Below are 14321 nucleotides of genomic sequence, written 5' to 3' on the forward strand. Positions count from 1 at the left end.
AACAACTGGAATCTTAAACACAGTTGATTCTAGACACGGTGACATTTCATTGTGTAACTATAATGAAACGTGTATTTTAAATGTTTTCACCTGCCCAGGGATTGCAAAAGGAAAGTAGCAGTAGCTAAATCTAGTGCAGTTCATCTTTTCTTTTGTGAGATTACGCATTTGTACATGGTCTCTGACAAAGGGATTGCTGGGTTCCAGGTGACATCAGAACACAGGCTAATATTAATTAATAAAGATGGGGGGCAGCTAAAATTAAAATAGTTAAAATGCTAATTGATGTTGTAATACAGTGAGTTCTTCGGGTTAGTTAATAATTGAAAATATCAGGTTCAACATTTGAGAATTTTGGATTTCAGGGCAGAGTAAAATGTAATGTAATGTAATCTGGCCCTTGCCTCCATTTGGAAGTATGACATCATCACATTTTAGAATCTGAAAACATCCAACAAAACTAAACAATAATACATTACAGTCTGACGTGTGTGTGATCCCGCACCTGTCGAGGTCACTGTGAGGCAGCAGGTCGTAGCAGCCCTCTGTGTAGTCATTCTGCAGGGCCTGTTTCTCGGGGAAGTAGTCAGTAGTGAGGGGCAGGCAGGCGGGCGTGGTCAGAGACTTCCAGTCCACTCCCACCGTGCAGCAAAAGCTAGGCACTGTCGGAGGCGCAGACAGCACCAAGACTTCAACAGGCAAACCCACACACAATGTACATGGGGACGTACACGAGCGAGGGCAGGGACAGGAGGGAAACGAGAGATGATGAAGGAGGAGGAGGAGGAGGAAGAGAAGAAAAAACAGAGTTACTTGTGCCGATTCAGATGCAGCCTGGAGGTGTAGATTGACTGAACATGCAGATTGTGGCTTGGTGGCAGTCAACAGAAGTGAGGGGAGCGTGTGTGACCTGAAAAAAGTGATTTCCCAATGATTTTTGTCAAAGGTTTAAGCAGAAAATACAACCATGCATAAAGAAGCGTGATTGGGTTTTTATTATGGTGTACCAAAGGGAGAACAGCTCATATACTTTACATTCAAAGCTATTGTGCCATTGGACATGCAGGGGGCTGACATGCTAGTGGTGGTTAAAGAACAGTGAGGGAACAGTGAACTGCCAGGTAACCCATTTCTGAAGTGAGATTAAAAATAAGTGTTACGTCTTAAAGGCTTTCCTCTTTTGGCATTTAAAAAGAACAAAAAGGGTAAAAAAATAAATAAATCACGGCATAGATAAAGGTCCTACATTACAGAAAACTGACTCGTGAGCTTTTAAGTCATGTTATAATGTTGTTACCTCCTCAAAAACATACTCGCAGTTGTTTTGTTTCACATGTTTACCCTTTATTTTTATTCTGTCTCAAAATGTGTTCCACCTTGTGATGGCATTTAGTAGAAGTTTTCAAGTTAACAGCTACCTTTTACCTTTCAGTAGTTTGACAATTCCAGCGCTGAAATTATCAAATGATTCTAGTGAAGGTGTATGGAGTTTAAAAACACAGTGGAGCACTTTCTGTATTACTGCATGGCATCACAAGGTGGAACAGTGTTCTTTGTGGAGAACATGTGTTAAACATGTGTGAAATTAAAATAAAACAAAACTCCAGGTATTGTCGATTAAGCCCTGATGAAGACCAGTTAAGGTCGAAACATGTTGGCTTTGGTAATTTAAATAAAGGCCTTTTACTATATTTTTCCTCATGTGTTTTTTTTTAACTCTTTTTACTTCTTTGGAGTGCCTGGAGTCCTGATGTGTTTGAAAACCCCAGGTATGTTTGTGATGAGGAAAAAACAAAATAAATAGATCATGTAATATGGGCCCTTTAAGTGCACCAATTTAAATGCAAGTGTTAAGTGTCATAGCAAAAAGTGAGTTTACATCACACATGCATTTTAAGTGGACAAAGTGTAAAAAAAAAAAGCAAAAAAATAGTTCAAATCATGCTTTTATGTATTAACAAAAACATAAACACATTAATCACCTATATATTTTTCTACACAGTACTGGTGATAAAAAAAACACCATATTTTTGCAATCCCTCTGATCTGTGCTAGAATGTGTCTTAAATGTTTTGGTTTAGGTCAAGTACAAACCACAGAAGTGCAGAAATATCACTTACTGATCTTGTTTGAAAGATCAAGAGATCAAGAGTTTCATTTTTTTCTTTATCTTTTTGACCGCGTTATTGTATATAATGGATATTCCAATTTTGCACTACTTTTAACTACTTTAAAACTATTATCTTATCTATATTTTCTACTGAATTTCCACTTTAAATTCCTCACCCTAGACTTGAGCCTTGATATTTTCGCTCACTCTGCACTGACTACTAAAAATGGGTTACTGACAGTACTTGGAAGTTGGAACTATAACCAAAATGATGATGGACCCAGATTAAAATAGTTGGGAGATTTAGGGTGATCAGCAGCAATAGCAACAAAATATAGTTTAAAGTTGGGAGAGAGAGGGGGAAGGGGAGAGGGAGAAAGGGAAAAAAAGAGAAAAAGAGAGAGAGAGAGGGAGGAGGGGGCGTCCCAAACCAAACACTGGACCTGCGACTTGGGAGAGAACACCCAATGGAGGGAGACACCTTCTGCCGACAGTAAAAACCCTCATTTGTTACAGGCACCGCAGGTTAAATAAGTATTGTATGTATCACCAATCATTCGTCTGTATGTAGGTCCCACCCAGGAGTGATCAGAATTTATGATGCGATTGTTTATGAAAGAGGAGGACTCACTCGGATCACTGCCGCTCAGAGAGAAGTCTTCAAAGGACCCGCGATTTGTCAAAGACCCTGTGGACAGATGGATGTAAACTCATTCAAAGAAATACACAGTCGCCTTTTTCCCTCTTTAAAATGTTTCCTGATGCATTGAGAAAAAGCTAAATATCAGGCATTCAGTTACAAAATATTAAAAGCCTTTATTGTGAGTGGGCAGGAAGCATTAAAAACATTTTCTAGTATTGATGTTAAAATACAGTATGGGGCGCTAGAATCACAAAATCATGTGCTAGTAGAACACAGCTACTGTTACCATTCTTGAGTATTAGTACAAATTTGGGCAACTTTGGTCTTCTCAATATCTGCATTTTATAGAATAGATATCCCAAATCCTTTGTTTACTCTTGTGGTAATTAAACAAATGGTGACATTAGGGGTGTCAAATTATCGCGTTAATTGCGATTAATTAATTACAGTCATATTTAGCCCGTTATGTTTTTTAATCACGTTAATCTCATTTTTAATCTCTAACTTTACTGTTTCTGTATGCGAGTTGCCTTATTATAAAATCTGTTTTTATGTGTTGTTGAGACAACACACAAAAAACCCCACATTTATTTATTTTTTTATTTCAGTAATTCCACTCATGCCAGAAACCCACACAAAACGCGCGCAGTAAGAGCGATGTAAACGTCATGTTAACGTTGGCGGTGTGAGTCGCAACAATGGACGAGGTCGAAGAGCCAGTAGAACAGAGACAGCAGTAAACAGGTAAAAACGCATTCGTGTCTTGGAAATTCTTCTCCCGACGTGAGATATAAAACAAAACAACAAATATAAAATCGCCTCCAAGTTAAATGTCAAACCGGAGCTACTGGCGCTGGTGAAAACAAACTGCATAGGCTCATGAAATCTGCACTACTGTCCTATTGTGACCTGCCACATGAGGGGACGCACCCACAAACACCCACAAACACACACCTTCATCATCGTCATCATCGTCATCAACCTGAGAACGCGCGGACCACGTCTCCTTCCGTAGCTACTGCGCAGACACCGCCGTCCTCCCGTGCGCCGCGTGTGGACTGTGTTTTCTCGCGTACGCTGCGTAGACCGTGTTTCCTCCTGTGAGCCTCTAAACCAGAACTAACACCAAGACTAAAACCGGGACTAAACCAGGACTAAACTAGGACTAAAGCAGGTCTAAACCAGGACTAAAACCAGTGATCTCATATATAAAGCATTTCTCTATCAATAATATTTGTAATATGGTTAAGGAAAGACTGGACTTTTTATTGTCTTTAAGCAGACAAAACATCTTATGTTCACATTTCCTAGTCTTTACTACTTTACAGCAAACAGTTGCTTGTTCATGGAGACTTGGGCTCAACAGACATTTTGAAGAGAACAAACAAGAATTTTCAGGATGCGGTTGCTGCATTCATGTAGTTTTAAAAAGCATGACAATATCAAGTAATCCAAAGTATTCAGATTGCGTTACTCACTTTAAGTAATTTAATGGATTACATTACAAACTACATTTTGGGATATGTAATCTGTAATCTGTAGGGGAATTCATTTTAAAAGTAACCTTCCCAACACTGCAGATTAGTAATAGTAATAATAATGATGATACTGTGGAATGTAAGTGACTCCATCTGTTAAAGTTTGTTAATCAACAAATGACTTTATAAAGTCACTTTTTTTTGTTCTATATCAGTCTTTTGATCTGCCACAATAATGTAATAATGAATTTAAATGAAAATGCCTCAATTTGAGGGCTTTTCTCAGCAATTTTTAGGTGAGATTAAAAAGAGATTAATTAGATTAATTAATTACAGATCATAATTAATTAATCTCAAATTTTTTTAATCGCTTGACAGCACTAGGTGACATTACATCTCTTCTAGATTAAAATGAGTGGTTTGTTTGCTCAGTGGAGGAGTTCAAACCTTCTGCAAGTGGGAGCTCCTAATAACTTGACTGTATCTATGACATTTATAGTAGACAAAATTAACTTTAAACATCCAACTATTTTACAGAAGTATTAAACTAGCAATATTACAATGTGATTTACAGCAAGGTGATTAAAATAGTAGCAGTATAGTTTTTATGGTGCGGTCTCATGTCTGTCCTGTCTTATCTTGTCTTTATCGTTCCTAAAATGCCTGCCACTTCTCTTGTGTTGAGAGCTCACCACTTGCATGACTCCCTGGACTTCCACTAAACTCCTCCACAACTCCTCCGATGTACAGGCTGCTGTCTCCATAACGCAACGTGGCTCTCCTGAAAAACAAACAATCTTGTCAGCCACAAATCTGTTAATATATAAAAGAAAACCTCCAAACTCCCCGTGCCTGACCTGCCCGTGGCTTCATGATAGGCCAGCTCCAGCAGCTCTGCCGACGTGTGGGCAGGGTCTCTCTCCTCCTGAAGCTCCGCCATGTTCTGCCTGGTCTGATGGTGGATCTGGATAGCTTCACCAGAGGGACCTGAGTGACATACAGTAGATATTTTACATCTATAAGGTATTGACTACTAACACATAGTATATTTAGATGACCATGGTATGTTGTAGGGCCCGGGAGAGATCTCTAAATTACTCAGACATGCATGGATGACATCTAAAACCTCTTCAGGCATGTTTTTGATGAAAGAACATAGTAGAAAGTTCACAAAAATCAATTCTGCATAATATCCCCTCTTTAAACCTGAAATCTCGCGGGACATCTTTTTCTTATTGGAATTCTTTCAGTTTTACAAGATGTTAGTTGCAGAAAAGGAGGTGGAATGTGCACTTTGATGACAATATTCTCTCTCTGTCTCTCTCCATCTTGTTCAGTATATTTCTTTCTATCTATCTCTCAATCAGTGTGGTGTTTAAACAGCAGTGTCTGACCGACGGGGAAGGTGTGCATCCATCGGCGGCGGTTAGAGGTGAGCTTCATGGGCATCCGGGATGGGGTGAAGGGGTTGATGAGCGCCCTCTGGGGGGTGTATCCTCCTGGGCGGATGTGCAGAGTCGACTCAGCACTACCCACAGTGAACCGGCCTGGAGCACTGTTATCCCTCTGAGAGTCCAGCATCTTCTCCACCAAATCTGCAAATGTGAGGGAGGTGAGGGACAGAGACAGGATCAGAATAAAAATATATATGGATGTACTGATACTGTTGGGGGTGTTCTACGTGTATGTATACATGGTATACATGGTGATATAATGCACACAATAGCAAACAGAGTTATGATACAAAAATGAAAGATGTTTTTGTGTGGCTGTAACAGTGGACAATGGACAAAAAACTTGCTTGACAACATAATAGTAAATAGTATAACTTTGATCGGTATTGGAACACCCCTACATTTTCTTGAATAATTTAACACAAAGGTGCACATTCCATTGTGTGGACCATTACACTGCACATTTCTACCAAACATCTCAAACTAGTCAATATTCCAACATTGCATACCACTTCTAATTCAGACCTTGGCAAACAAGGAAATGAATGTCTATCATCATTAGTTTCTATGCCAATGCTTAATTAATCTAATCAGACACATAAACAAGAGCAGCCCTCCTCTGTCCCCATACTGACCTCTGGTGCTGGTGTATCCCAAAGAGCTGCTGACCTCGTACTGGCCTTGTCCCTGGATTCTGGGGATCAGGAGCATGTTGGACACAGGGCCCAGGCTGTCGTCCGAGGCCAGACTGCGCTGCTCGTCTGCAGATCTGACCGGAGGAGATGCACCTATCCCTGGCCCCACATCTACCCAGCTCTTCCTCGCACTGGCCTCTCTGTCTCGACCCATCCTGAAACGACAACAGTGTATTTTTATTTTTTTTACTTTTATACTTTTTTTACTTTATTATTATACTCCTTTTGAGCATAATAATGGAAAAAATATATAACCAAAAACATGTACGTAAATACATACATTAAAAAAGGAAATACAAACAAACATTTACTAAAACAACAAAAAAACAAAAAAAATAATACAGTCTAATTGAAAATGTTTTGGTCACTTCTGGTTTCCATTTGTAGCCCGCATTGCGTGGGTGGTGGTCAGCGGGACGGATGATGCAGACTCGCAGTCTCACTTCTGTCAGTCTGTCCCAAGGCAGCTGTGGCACCACCGAGTGTAAACAGTAAGAACTGTACTGCACTGTACCAAGCTTTGGGTGTGTTAAGTAGTTCTATATACATTACATTAGTATATTAGTGATAGTAGATTAGTTATGTAATAAAGACTGCATTTATTGCAACTGTTTTTTAAAAATATACTGGTAAGTGTATGAAAGATCTGTTTGTACTGTGCTCACTCACCTGAAATGAGTGGGGCGTTGGACCCGTGATGGACCAGGAAGTCTAAACACCTGAGCATCATAAGCGTCATAGTCCACCTGAATGGGCAGGCTGTTCTCTGGCTCTTTGTGAACACACAGAGCTGCAAACACACACGCACAAACACACACACAGACACATTATAAATTGAGTACTCCTGCTTTAAAGAGCAAATATTATGCTATCTGATCAGTGTTATTGTTTCCTCATCACAAACATACCTGGAGATGTGCTTTGTTTCATTGACATATGTTTAACACACAAACCTTGCATAATTACGCACTTTCTCTCATACAGAAAACATTTGTTCCACCTTGTGATGTCATGTGGTAATACAGGTGCACCATTGTCTTTTTAAATTCCATACACTTTTACTAGAATAATTTAGATGATCCTGGAATTTGATTGCTACTAAACTAAAGGTAAAAGGTAGCTGTTAATCTTGAAAACTATTGCTTCGTGACATCACAAGGTAGAACAGAGCTTCTGAGCTTTGGAGATGTAGAAAGACTAATAATAAAGGATAACTCAATCATGTGTGAATGAATCAAACCACAATTCCATGTATGTTTCTGATGAAGTAACAACGTTATAACACTGTGTAATATAGGACCTTTAAATCCTACCGAAACACCAACTACTGTAACTCACTGTGCTCCCTGTGAGACTTCATTTTATCTGCGTGGAGCTGAAAATGAGAGTTGATATTGTTTAGTTTCTTCATGCACATGTGACATTTCCACACTGTTGTTACCATGGTTACTAAACTGCTTACTTTGCGTGCTGCCAGTTTGATGCGAGGGGTGAAGGAGCTGCAGGGGCTCTGGCTTTTGGATGTGTAAAAGCTGCAGATGGAGAGAATATTATTACTATAGAACTTCATTTTTTATACCTTATATATCTCTTATTGATTGTTTTGATTTTTCTCTTTTTATTAATATATGATAGGATTTAACATCTATATTGTTGTTAGAAAGACTATTTATTGGTTTTAGTTGAACCAGAAAGTCTCATGTTTGCTGCATACAACATTTGGATCAGTTTTGTCTCATGTTAACTTTGTTTTAAGGAAATTAATGCTTTTCAGCCTCTACACTGGTATCAGTTGATAGTGGGTATTGGCAGATACGTAAAGCCCGTAAAGCCATAGCATCAATAGTATTGTCAAATCACTGTATTTGTGTAAATTAAACAAATGTTAACCCTTGTTTACAGTATAGCTGAAAGGTAACAGGTATGGCGTTACCTCTGCTTATGTATTAGTCACCTGTGTCCAACCAGGAAGTAAAATTATAAACCTCACCAAAATTGTGAAACAAGGGAAAACTAAAAATAAATTTTAATTTTAAAGATGCACTATGTAACCCATTGGTTTGGTGTTTCTATGGATATGTCAATGCATTTTTAAATGTAGTAAGCCTTTCATGCTCGTTTAAACAGCATTATTACTACAGAGGTCGTTCTTGCCTGTGGTTGATCCAGTGAGGCAGGTTGTAGTCATCTCCCACTCGAGAGTCTCCTGGTGTTGGTTTGTTGTGTAGCTACAAAAACACTCAGTGATAATGGACCTGAACATGTGACACTAAAATGAGAGTGAATCAGGGTCATTACCTTAAACAGAGGGACAGCGTGGAGGGGCTGCTCTCCCATACAGACCAAGTCCACACCAATACCTGCAAGTGCATGTGAATTATTATTTAAAGACTGCTGATATTTTTGGAGCTGCTGTCGTCATCATAATTCACTGGAGGTGTGATGCTAACTGGAGGCTCTACTCTGTCTGAAGCTCTGTTAGAACTAAAAACATAATTGAAAGAATATAAAACAAGTATAGATACAATTTTGAGGTTAGATAAATTTGTGGTGTGTATGCCTGTCATGTTAACATATATTTAAGTATGATATAGTGCTGAAGAAAATATAGACAATTAACCGAATTTATGTCACTGACACAATAACCCTTAACAGAATGAAACACTTAAGTAGTTAATTGGAATTCATAGTGAGTCAAAAAAATTATGTATTAAATCCACCACTGTTTAAATCTACCATATTGCAAAAAAACCCCAAAAAGTTCCTCACTAGTGCAAAGAAAAAGTACCCACGATAAATATTGCACCCCAAAAATTATTGTTCCATCTAGTGTTGTCACAATACTACTACAAACTTGATTTTGATTCTTAGGAATAGACTCGATATTCAGTACTGATTAAAATACCATGATGATAATAAAAACACTTTATTCAGACAATAGAATGTGATTTTCAACATTAAATCATAATGCTTTCTTTTCTATTCCCATGTTATATCTGTGTAATCCCTCAGTGGTCCAGGTAGGTTCCATAGTGGTCCATGGGCATATATTGTGTGCTCTTATACTTGTTCTGATATAGCTCAAAATCATTTTACAGCTATTCAGGAAAGGTTCATTTCTGTCCTGTGAACGTGGCTTTTTAGTACTGGTACTTGCTCAAATTGTTTTTGAATAGATGCGCTTTAGCTAATATGTAATAGCTTGTAATAGCCTTAGCTTTTTGATTTACTTGTGATGACCATAGTTCCACCTGTCATGCACTGAACGACAGATGTCAATATAGTATTTATCGTGACAGGCCGCGTGTAGAAAGATTTTACCGTTGTCAATCATTCTCTGTTTGGTGAGGATCATGAGCAGACGGTCCACTTCAAACACTCCAACCCCTGGAGTGATCACCACTGACATCTGCCCGGTCCGGTCAAAGTTACGGTTGATGTAGTGCTTATCAAATACTAAACAACAAACAGCCCAATGTTAGTTACAAACAGCACATAAAAGAGGTCAAACAGCTTTTAAAATATATATTTTTTCCAACTGTGGGATTAGGATATTACTTATTTCTATTTGATTTAATTTTTATTTGTACATATACATTTTTCTATAGCTATGCCTTATTTGACACCACTATGTTGCCATTTTTGCTAGTTATTTCGAATGTATTATTACATTATTACTTTATTATTTATGTTGTTTTATTCTTTATTTTATCTTTTAATATATTGTGATGTGTGAGTAAGTAATTTCTCTTGTGGATAAATAAAGTTTGTCTAAGTCTATGGATAGTATGTTTTATAACTTTAAACTGGAAACTATCTTTTAATTATTTTACCTTTCATTATTTTACCTTGAATATCAGGATTATGAGTTTGGAATTTTTTAGGGCAAATGAGCAGCATGGTACCCATATGACAAACTGACAAACAGAACAGAACTCACCGTTAAAGGAGAGGTTGATGGCTTCCAGGTAGTTTCCTTGAACAGCTGTGGAGTTATAACCAACAGGAAACCCATCTGTAAAATAAAAAGGGCTTTTGGTTTCAACATTTACTAGACATACACTACCAGTCAAAAATTTGGACACACCTTCTCATTTAGTGTTACTTTGTCTACTGTTTTCTACATACATACAGAAGAAAGCAAATATATGATGCAAGATGAATGGAATGATGTAGCAAAGAAAAAAAGCTGGCCTTCTCTCAATGAGCAACTTATTTTTTAAGTTGATCTTTTGTTTGGTACATTTCATATATGTTCATTCATAGTTTTGATGCTTTTACTGAGAATCTCTAATGTAAATATTCATGGAAATGAAGAAAAACATACAAATTATAATTAGTGTGTCCAAACTTTTCACTCATAGTGTATATTCTATTACTAAACATTTCCTCTTACCTGCTTCTTTGAGTCGTACTAACACTGGATACTGAATGAATAACTTCTTAATAGTGACCAGTAGAGACGTCCACTCGTCACGTCTCTCGTTCTGAGCCACAACTCTGGGAGAAGTTAAAAATATTTAAGTGATTTAAATTTTAATTAACAAAACAAAAACAACTATACTCCTCCCACAACCACATGTCAAACAGAGTTGTTAAACTGGGCAGTACCTGGAGGACTAAAGGGGAGAGTGAGGGGGAGGAGGGGCAGGAAATTGCAGAGGCCACTGAAGACAGCACAAACTTAAATTTAGGCGTTTTTGACCAGAAAGCTGCAAATTTACCTAGTTTGCACTAAAATTGCTAAAAAAAATTACTAGGAACAGTAGATAATGCTATTAAAATATACATACACACAGTTAAGTATATTGGGAAAGAAGTGGATTTATTGTTTTGTTCAACATTTGTACATATTTGGTTTTGTTTCTGTTTTGCAGTTACCTGTAGAAATCTTCACAGAACCGCCCTTCATGATCCTGGCGAACTGATCCTCTCAGTGCTTCAGGAAATTCATCTAGAGAATTAAAATATACACTGAGAAATCTACAGTATAGAGATTTATTTTTTACTTGCAAAAATGATCTAATAGGGAGACACATTTACCAATATTCAAATAATTATGATTACATTTCTTTTCTGTATAATTTGAAGGCTATATCAAGTGATGAAGTTTCTTGAGTGCACCACATGTGCATATCAAACTTTGAATTTATAATATTTGTTTGAATATTGTTTAATGAAGTTACACATTGAGTTAATGCTTAAACACTGAAATGTTATACATGTTTAAAGGTACTACTGTGTGAAACATGTGCTTTTAAGGGAATTCCTTTGCAGAGCTGAGGCTGTGGAGACATCCCAGGCTTGTCATCTCCTCACAGAGAAGAAATGCAGAGACACTTGAAGAAGGATCCTAGGTGTGAACCTGCTCAACATATTATTTGCATATTCATACTGTTGTTTTATATCTCTGAGTTGAGGGAAACACAGGTGTTCAGATCGCCTGATTTAAGTCCTGTGTAGATGTAGGCCATCAGGGGTAGCGATTTGACCCAGAGCTCTGTATTAGGATTGTATTGGTAGGGGAATACATTTTTTTGTGATTTAAATTGATTGAGTCGAGTCATTTTTGACAGAGCACGCCTAACAAATTGTACAGCTAAAATTCATACTATATTCATATCCATTAAAAAAGCAGTGGTTGAAAAGCAAAGATATTTACCTATAGACTTGGCATTGTAGAAAGTCCTGGAGAACAGGACCACAGTGACTTCATGACTGCAGTTCTTTTCCTGTAAATATTCCATAAATAGTAAAGAATCTTGATTTTTCTATATTTACATAGACATAAATACACACCTTCCATTTGGCAAAGAGGTCAGACAGGAAACCATTCACTGCCTTTTCAAAATAAAGGTCCCCTAAACAGAATAAAACACACAACAATTACATGGACAAATCTGAAAAGTCAACAAAACTGGAGGTAATATTTTGTCCTGATAATGTGATTTTATTTTTAGTATCCACACAAGCTCAGTTTTTATATATATATTTATACTTTGATACTTTCGACAGCCCTACTTACCATAGATGTCAAAATCCCACATCTCACAGCTCATTTGGATAAAAATGTACACCATTGCTGATGTGGATCGGAACACCACCTGACACACACATGCAAATATAACTGTCATTTATTAATGCTTTACAGCTGATGTTGTCAACAACTAGACTCAATGCTTTGTCTGAACACAATCTGACAATAAAGATGTGATTAAGGTCGAGCTACAACAGCTGATTTGATTTTGTGTTGTTAAACGAGTCCATCTCAAATAACATTAGCAAAGAATTTTTTTTTAGTTTGTCACTCTCACCTTTTATATTGAATACCAAACACCTATCTAAATGAAATCATGAAGTCTCTTGAAATATTTCCCGTTTGTGGGACCATGGTATGAGTGGATTAAACAAGTTTGATCAGTGCATTACACCGATTAATCCTTACTTATTTTACATGTATGTATTACTTTACTTCTGCTTGAACACTAACATTGTATCTTTAGTATTTTATACTAATTTAATGCATTATATCACTTTTCTAGTTGTTGTTAAGACAGTATTTGAAGGGTGTAATATTTCACTATTCAAAATGTCTCTTTCACAAACTAAACTGTCAGAGCCTCACCCTGGTGTCTTCACTGATGTATCCACAGGTGACCTTTTCACCTTTGACCCACAGCTCACTGGCCTGAGCTCTGGAACATAGAAGGGAGGTTTATGTAGACCACAGACTTAAAAGAAGCTACTTTTTAAGCCCTGGAATGTACCGTTTGGCCAAATAATAATACTAGATAATACACTAAAATAGATTTTTTTAAATTTTTTTTTTTTTACGTTAGTTTGTACCTGATTCCCGCAAACTCCACTTTCTGGGTCACATATGCACAAGTGCTCACCTGAAAGAACAAAAATATTAAATACAAAACTAAAAATACATTAAATAAAAATGTTAGGTTTGGGTTAATTCAAGGGCTCAAACAATTTTAAAATAAATGTATTGTTTCATTCAGTGCAGCAGGCATTGTTGCTTAAAATTGCCCAATTTATAACCATTAAAACAGATATATTTGTGTTATACATTTCATGAGGTCTCACCAGACTTTTCTTAAGCCTCCACATATCTCCTCGACCAATGTACTGGTCTTTAAAGGTCAGCTCCACCAGGTCCAAAGTCACATCCTTAAGGGAAAATCAAACATCAGATTTACATCTTACTTGCTTTGTCTGATGCAGCCAATTCAGCTTTTAAAGGAGACATATTGCACTTTTATATGCTATATAGTTATAATCTATGACATTTTTGTAGTAGTAATTGATACCTTTGGGTCGACAATGTTGACTATGACATCCTGGTAGGCTCGCAGTTTGAAGACTTGAGCTACGGTCTGGTCCACACTGATGGTCTCTGAGAAAAACACACAGTACAATGTCAGTGGCTTTGTTTACATGAACCAAGGTCTGATTATTATCAGATATCTGGACCTTTAAGATCATGATTTAAATTGCATGCAAAAGATAAAATCTGATGTGAGTGATCAGAGGGACTAAGATCAGTAAGAAATATTTTGCTTGTTTACATGTCATTTTAATAATCTTGGAACTCCAAAAATCTGTTAATAATCAGATTTTGAGTGTGCATGTAGCTGCAGCCGGTGATGCTCATATAACAAACAGATATTCACATCAAAATCTTTTAATGTGAAGACTGAAATCGAAGTGCACATTTAAACAATTCCAGCTGGATAAATATTTGGAGAAGGCTGAATTATTAACTGTTGAGCTAATCCTGCTAAACTGTGTTTCCACAATTCTTTACAATAATTACTGATTATTGTAAAGCGATAAACTGATAAACTGAAATAATTTACCTTTCTGAAGATCTTCTTTCAGGCTCTTAACTTGCAGCAGAAGAGGACTGAAAAATGTGAAAGAAACAAATAC

General features: G+C 37.1%; 1 protein-coding gene across 5 annotated transcripts in view; it reads right to left on the reverse strand.

Moving 5' to 3' along the window:
- depdc5 (DEP domain containing 5, GATOR1 subcomplex subunit) overlaps nt 1-14321 on the reverse strand; it is a 33389-nt gene that overhangs the window by 17714 nt on the left and 1354 nt on the right. For 3 of the 5 annotated variants that reach the window (XM_055152074.1, XM_055152073.1, XM_020922190.2), the window contains exons 4-26: nt 14249-14295; nt 13700-13785; nt 13476-13559; nt 13227-13276; nt 13006-13075; nt 12406-12484; nt 12180-12241; nt 12043-12112; nt 11262-11334; nt 10777-10880; nt 10321-10395; nt 9702-9836; nt 8679-8740; nt 8535-8608; nt 7843-7912; nt 7719-7755; nt 7050-7170; nt 6321-6535; nt 5626-5826; nt 5089-5218; nt 4924-5012; nt 2742-2798; nt 506-689 (exon numbers count right to left, since the gene is read on the reverse strand). In XM_055152074.1, coding sequence (XP_055008049.1) covers nt 506-689; nt 2742-2798; nt 4924-5012; nt 5089-5218; nt 5626-5826; nt 6321-6535; nt 7050-7170; nt 7719-7755; nt 7843-7912; nt 8535-8608; nt 8679-8740; nt 9702-9836; nt 10321-10395; nt 10777-10880; nt 11262-11334; nt 12043-12112; nt 12180-12241; nt 12406-12484; nt 13006-13075; nt 13227-13276; nt 13476-13559; nt 13700-13785; nt 14249-14295 — 2175 coding nt within the window. Of the gene's footprint in view, nt 1-505; nt 690-818; nt 911-2741; nt 2799-4923; nt 5013-5088; nt 5219-5625; nt 5827-6320; nt 6536-7049; nt 7171-7718; nt 7756-7842; nt 7913-8534; nt 8609-8678; nt 8741-9701; nt 9837-10320; nt 10396-10776; nt 10881-11261; nt 11335-12042; nt 12113-12179; nt 12242-12405; nt 12485-13005; nt 13076-13226; nt 13277-13475; nt 13560-13699; nt 13786-14248; nt 14296-14321 lie in introns of those variants that run through there. The other 2 variants (XM_055152072.1, XM_055152075.1) reach the window with 2 other exon arrangements.

Source organism: Boleophthalmus pectinirostris, unplaced genomic scaffold, assembly GCF_026225935.1.
Source record: "Boleophthalmus pectinirostris isolate CB_2022bp ecotype Guang Dong unplaced genomic scaffold, ASM2622593v1 HiC_scaffold_16, whole genome shotgun sequence".
Taxonomy (NCBI): domain Eukaryota; kingdom Metazoa; phylum Chordata; class Actinopteri; order Gobiiformes; family Gobiidae; genus Boleophthalmus; species Boleophthalmus pectinirostris.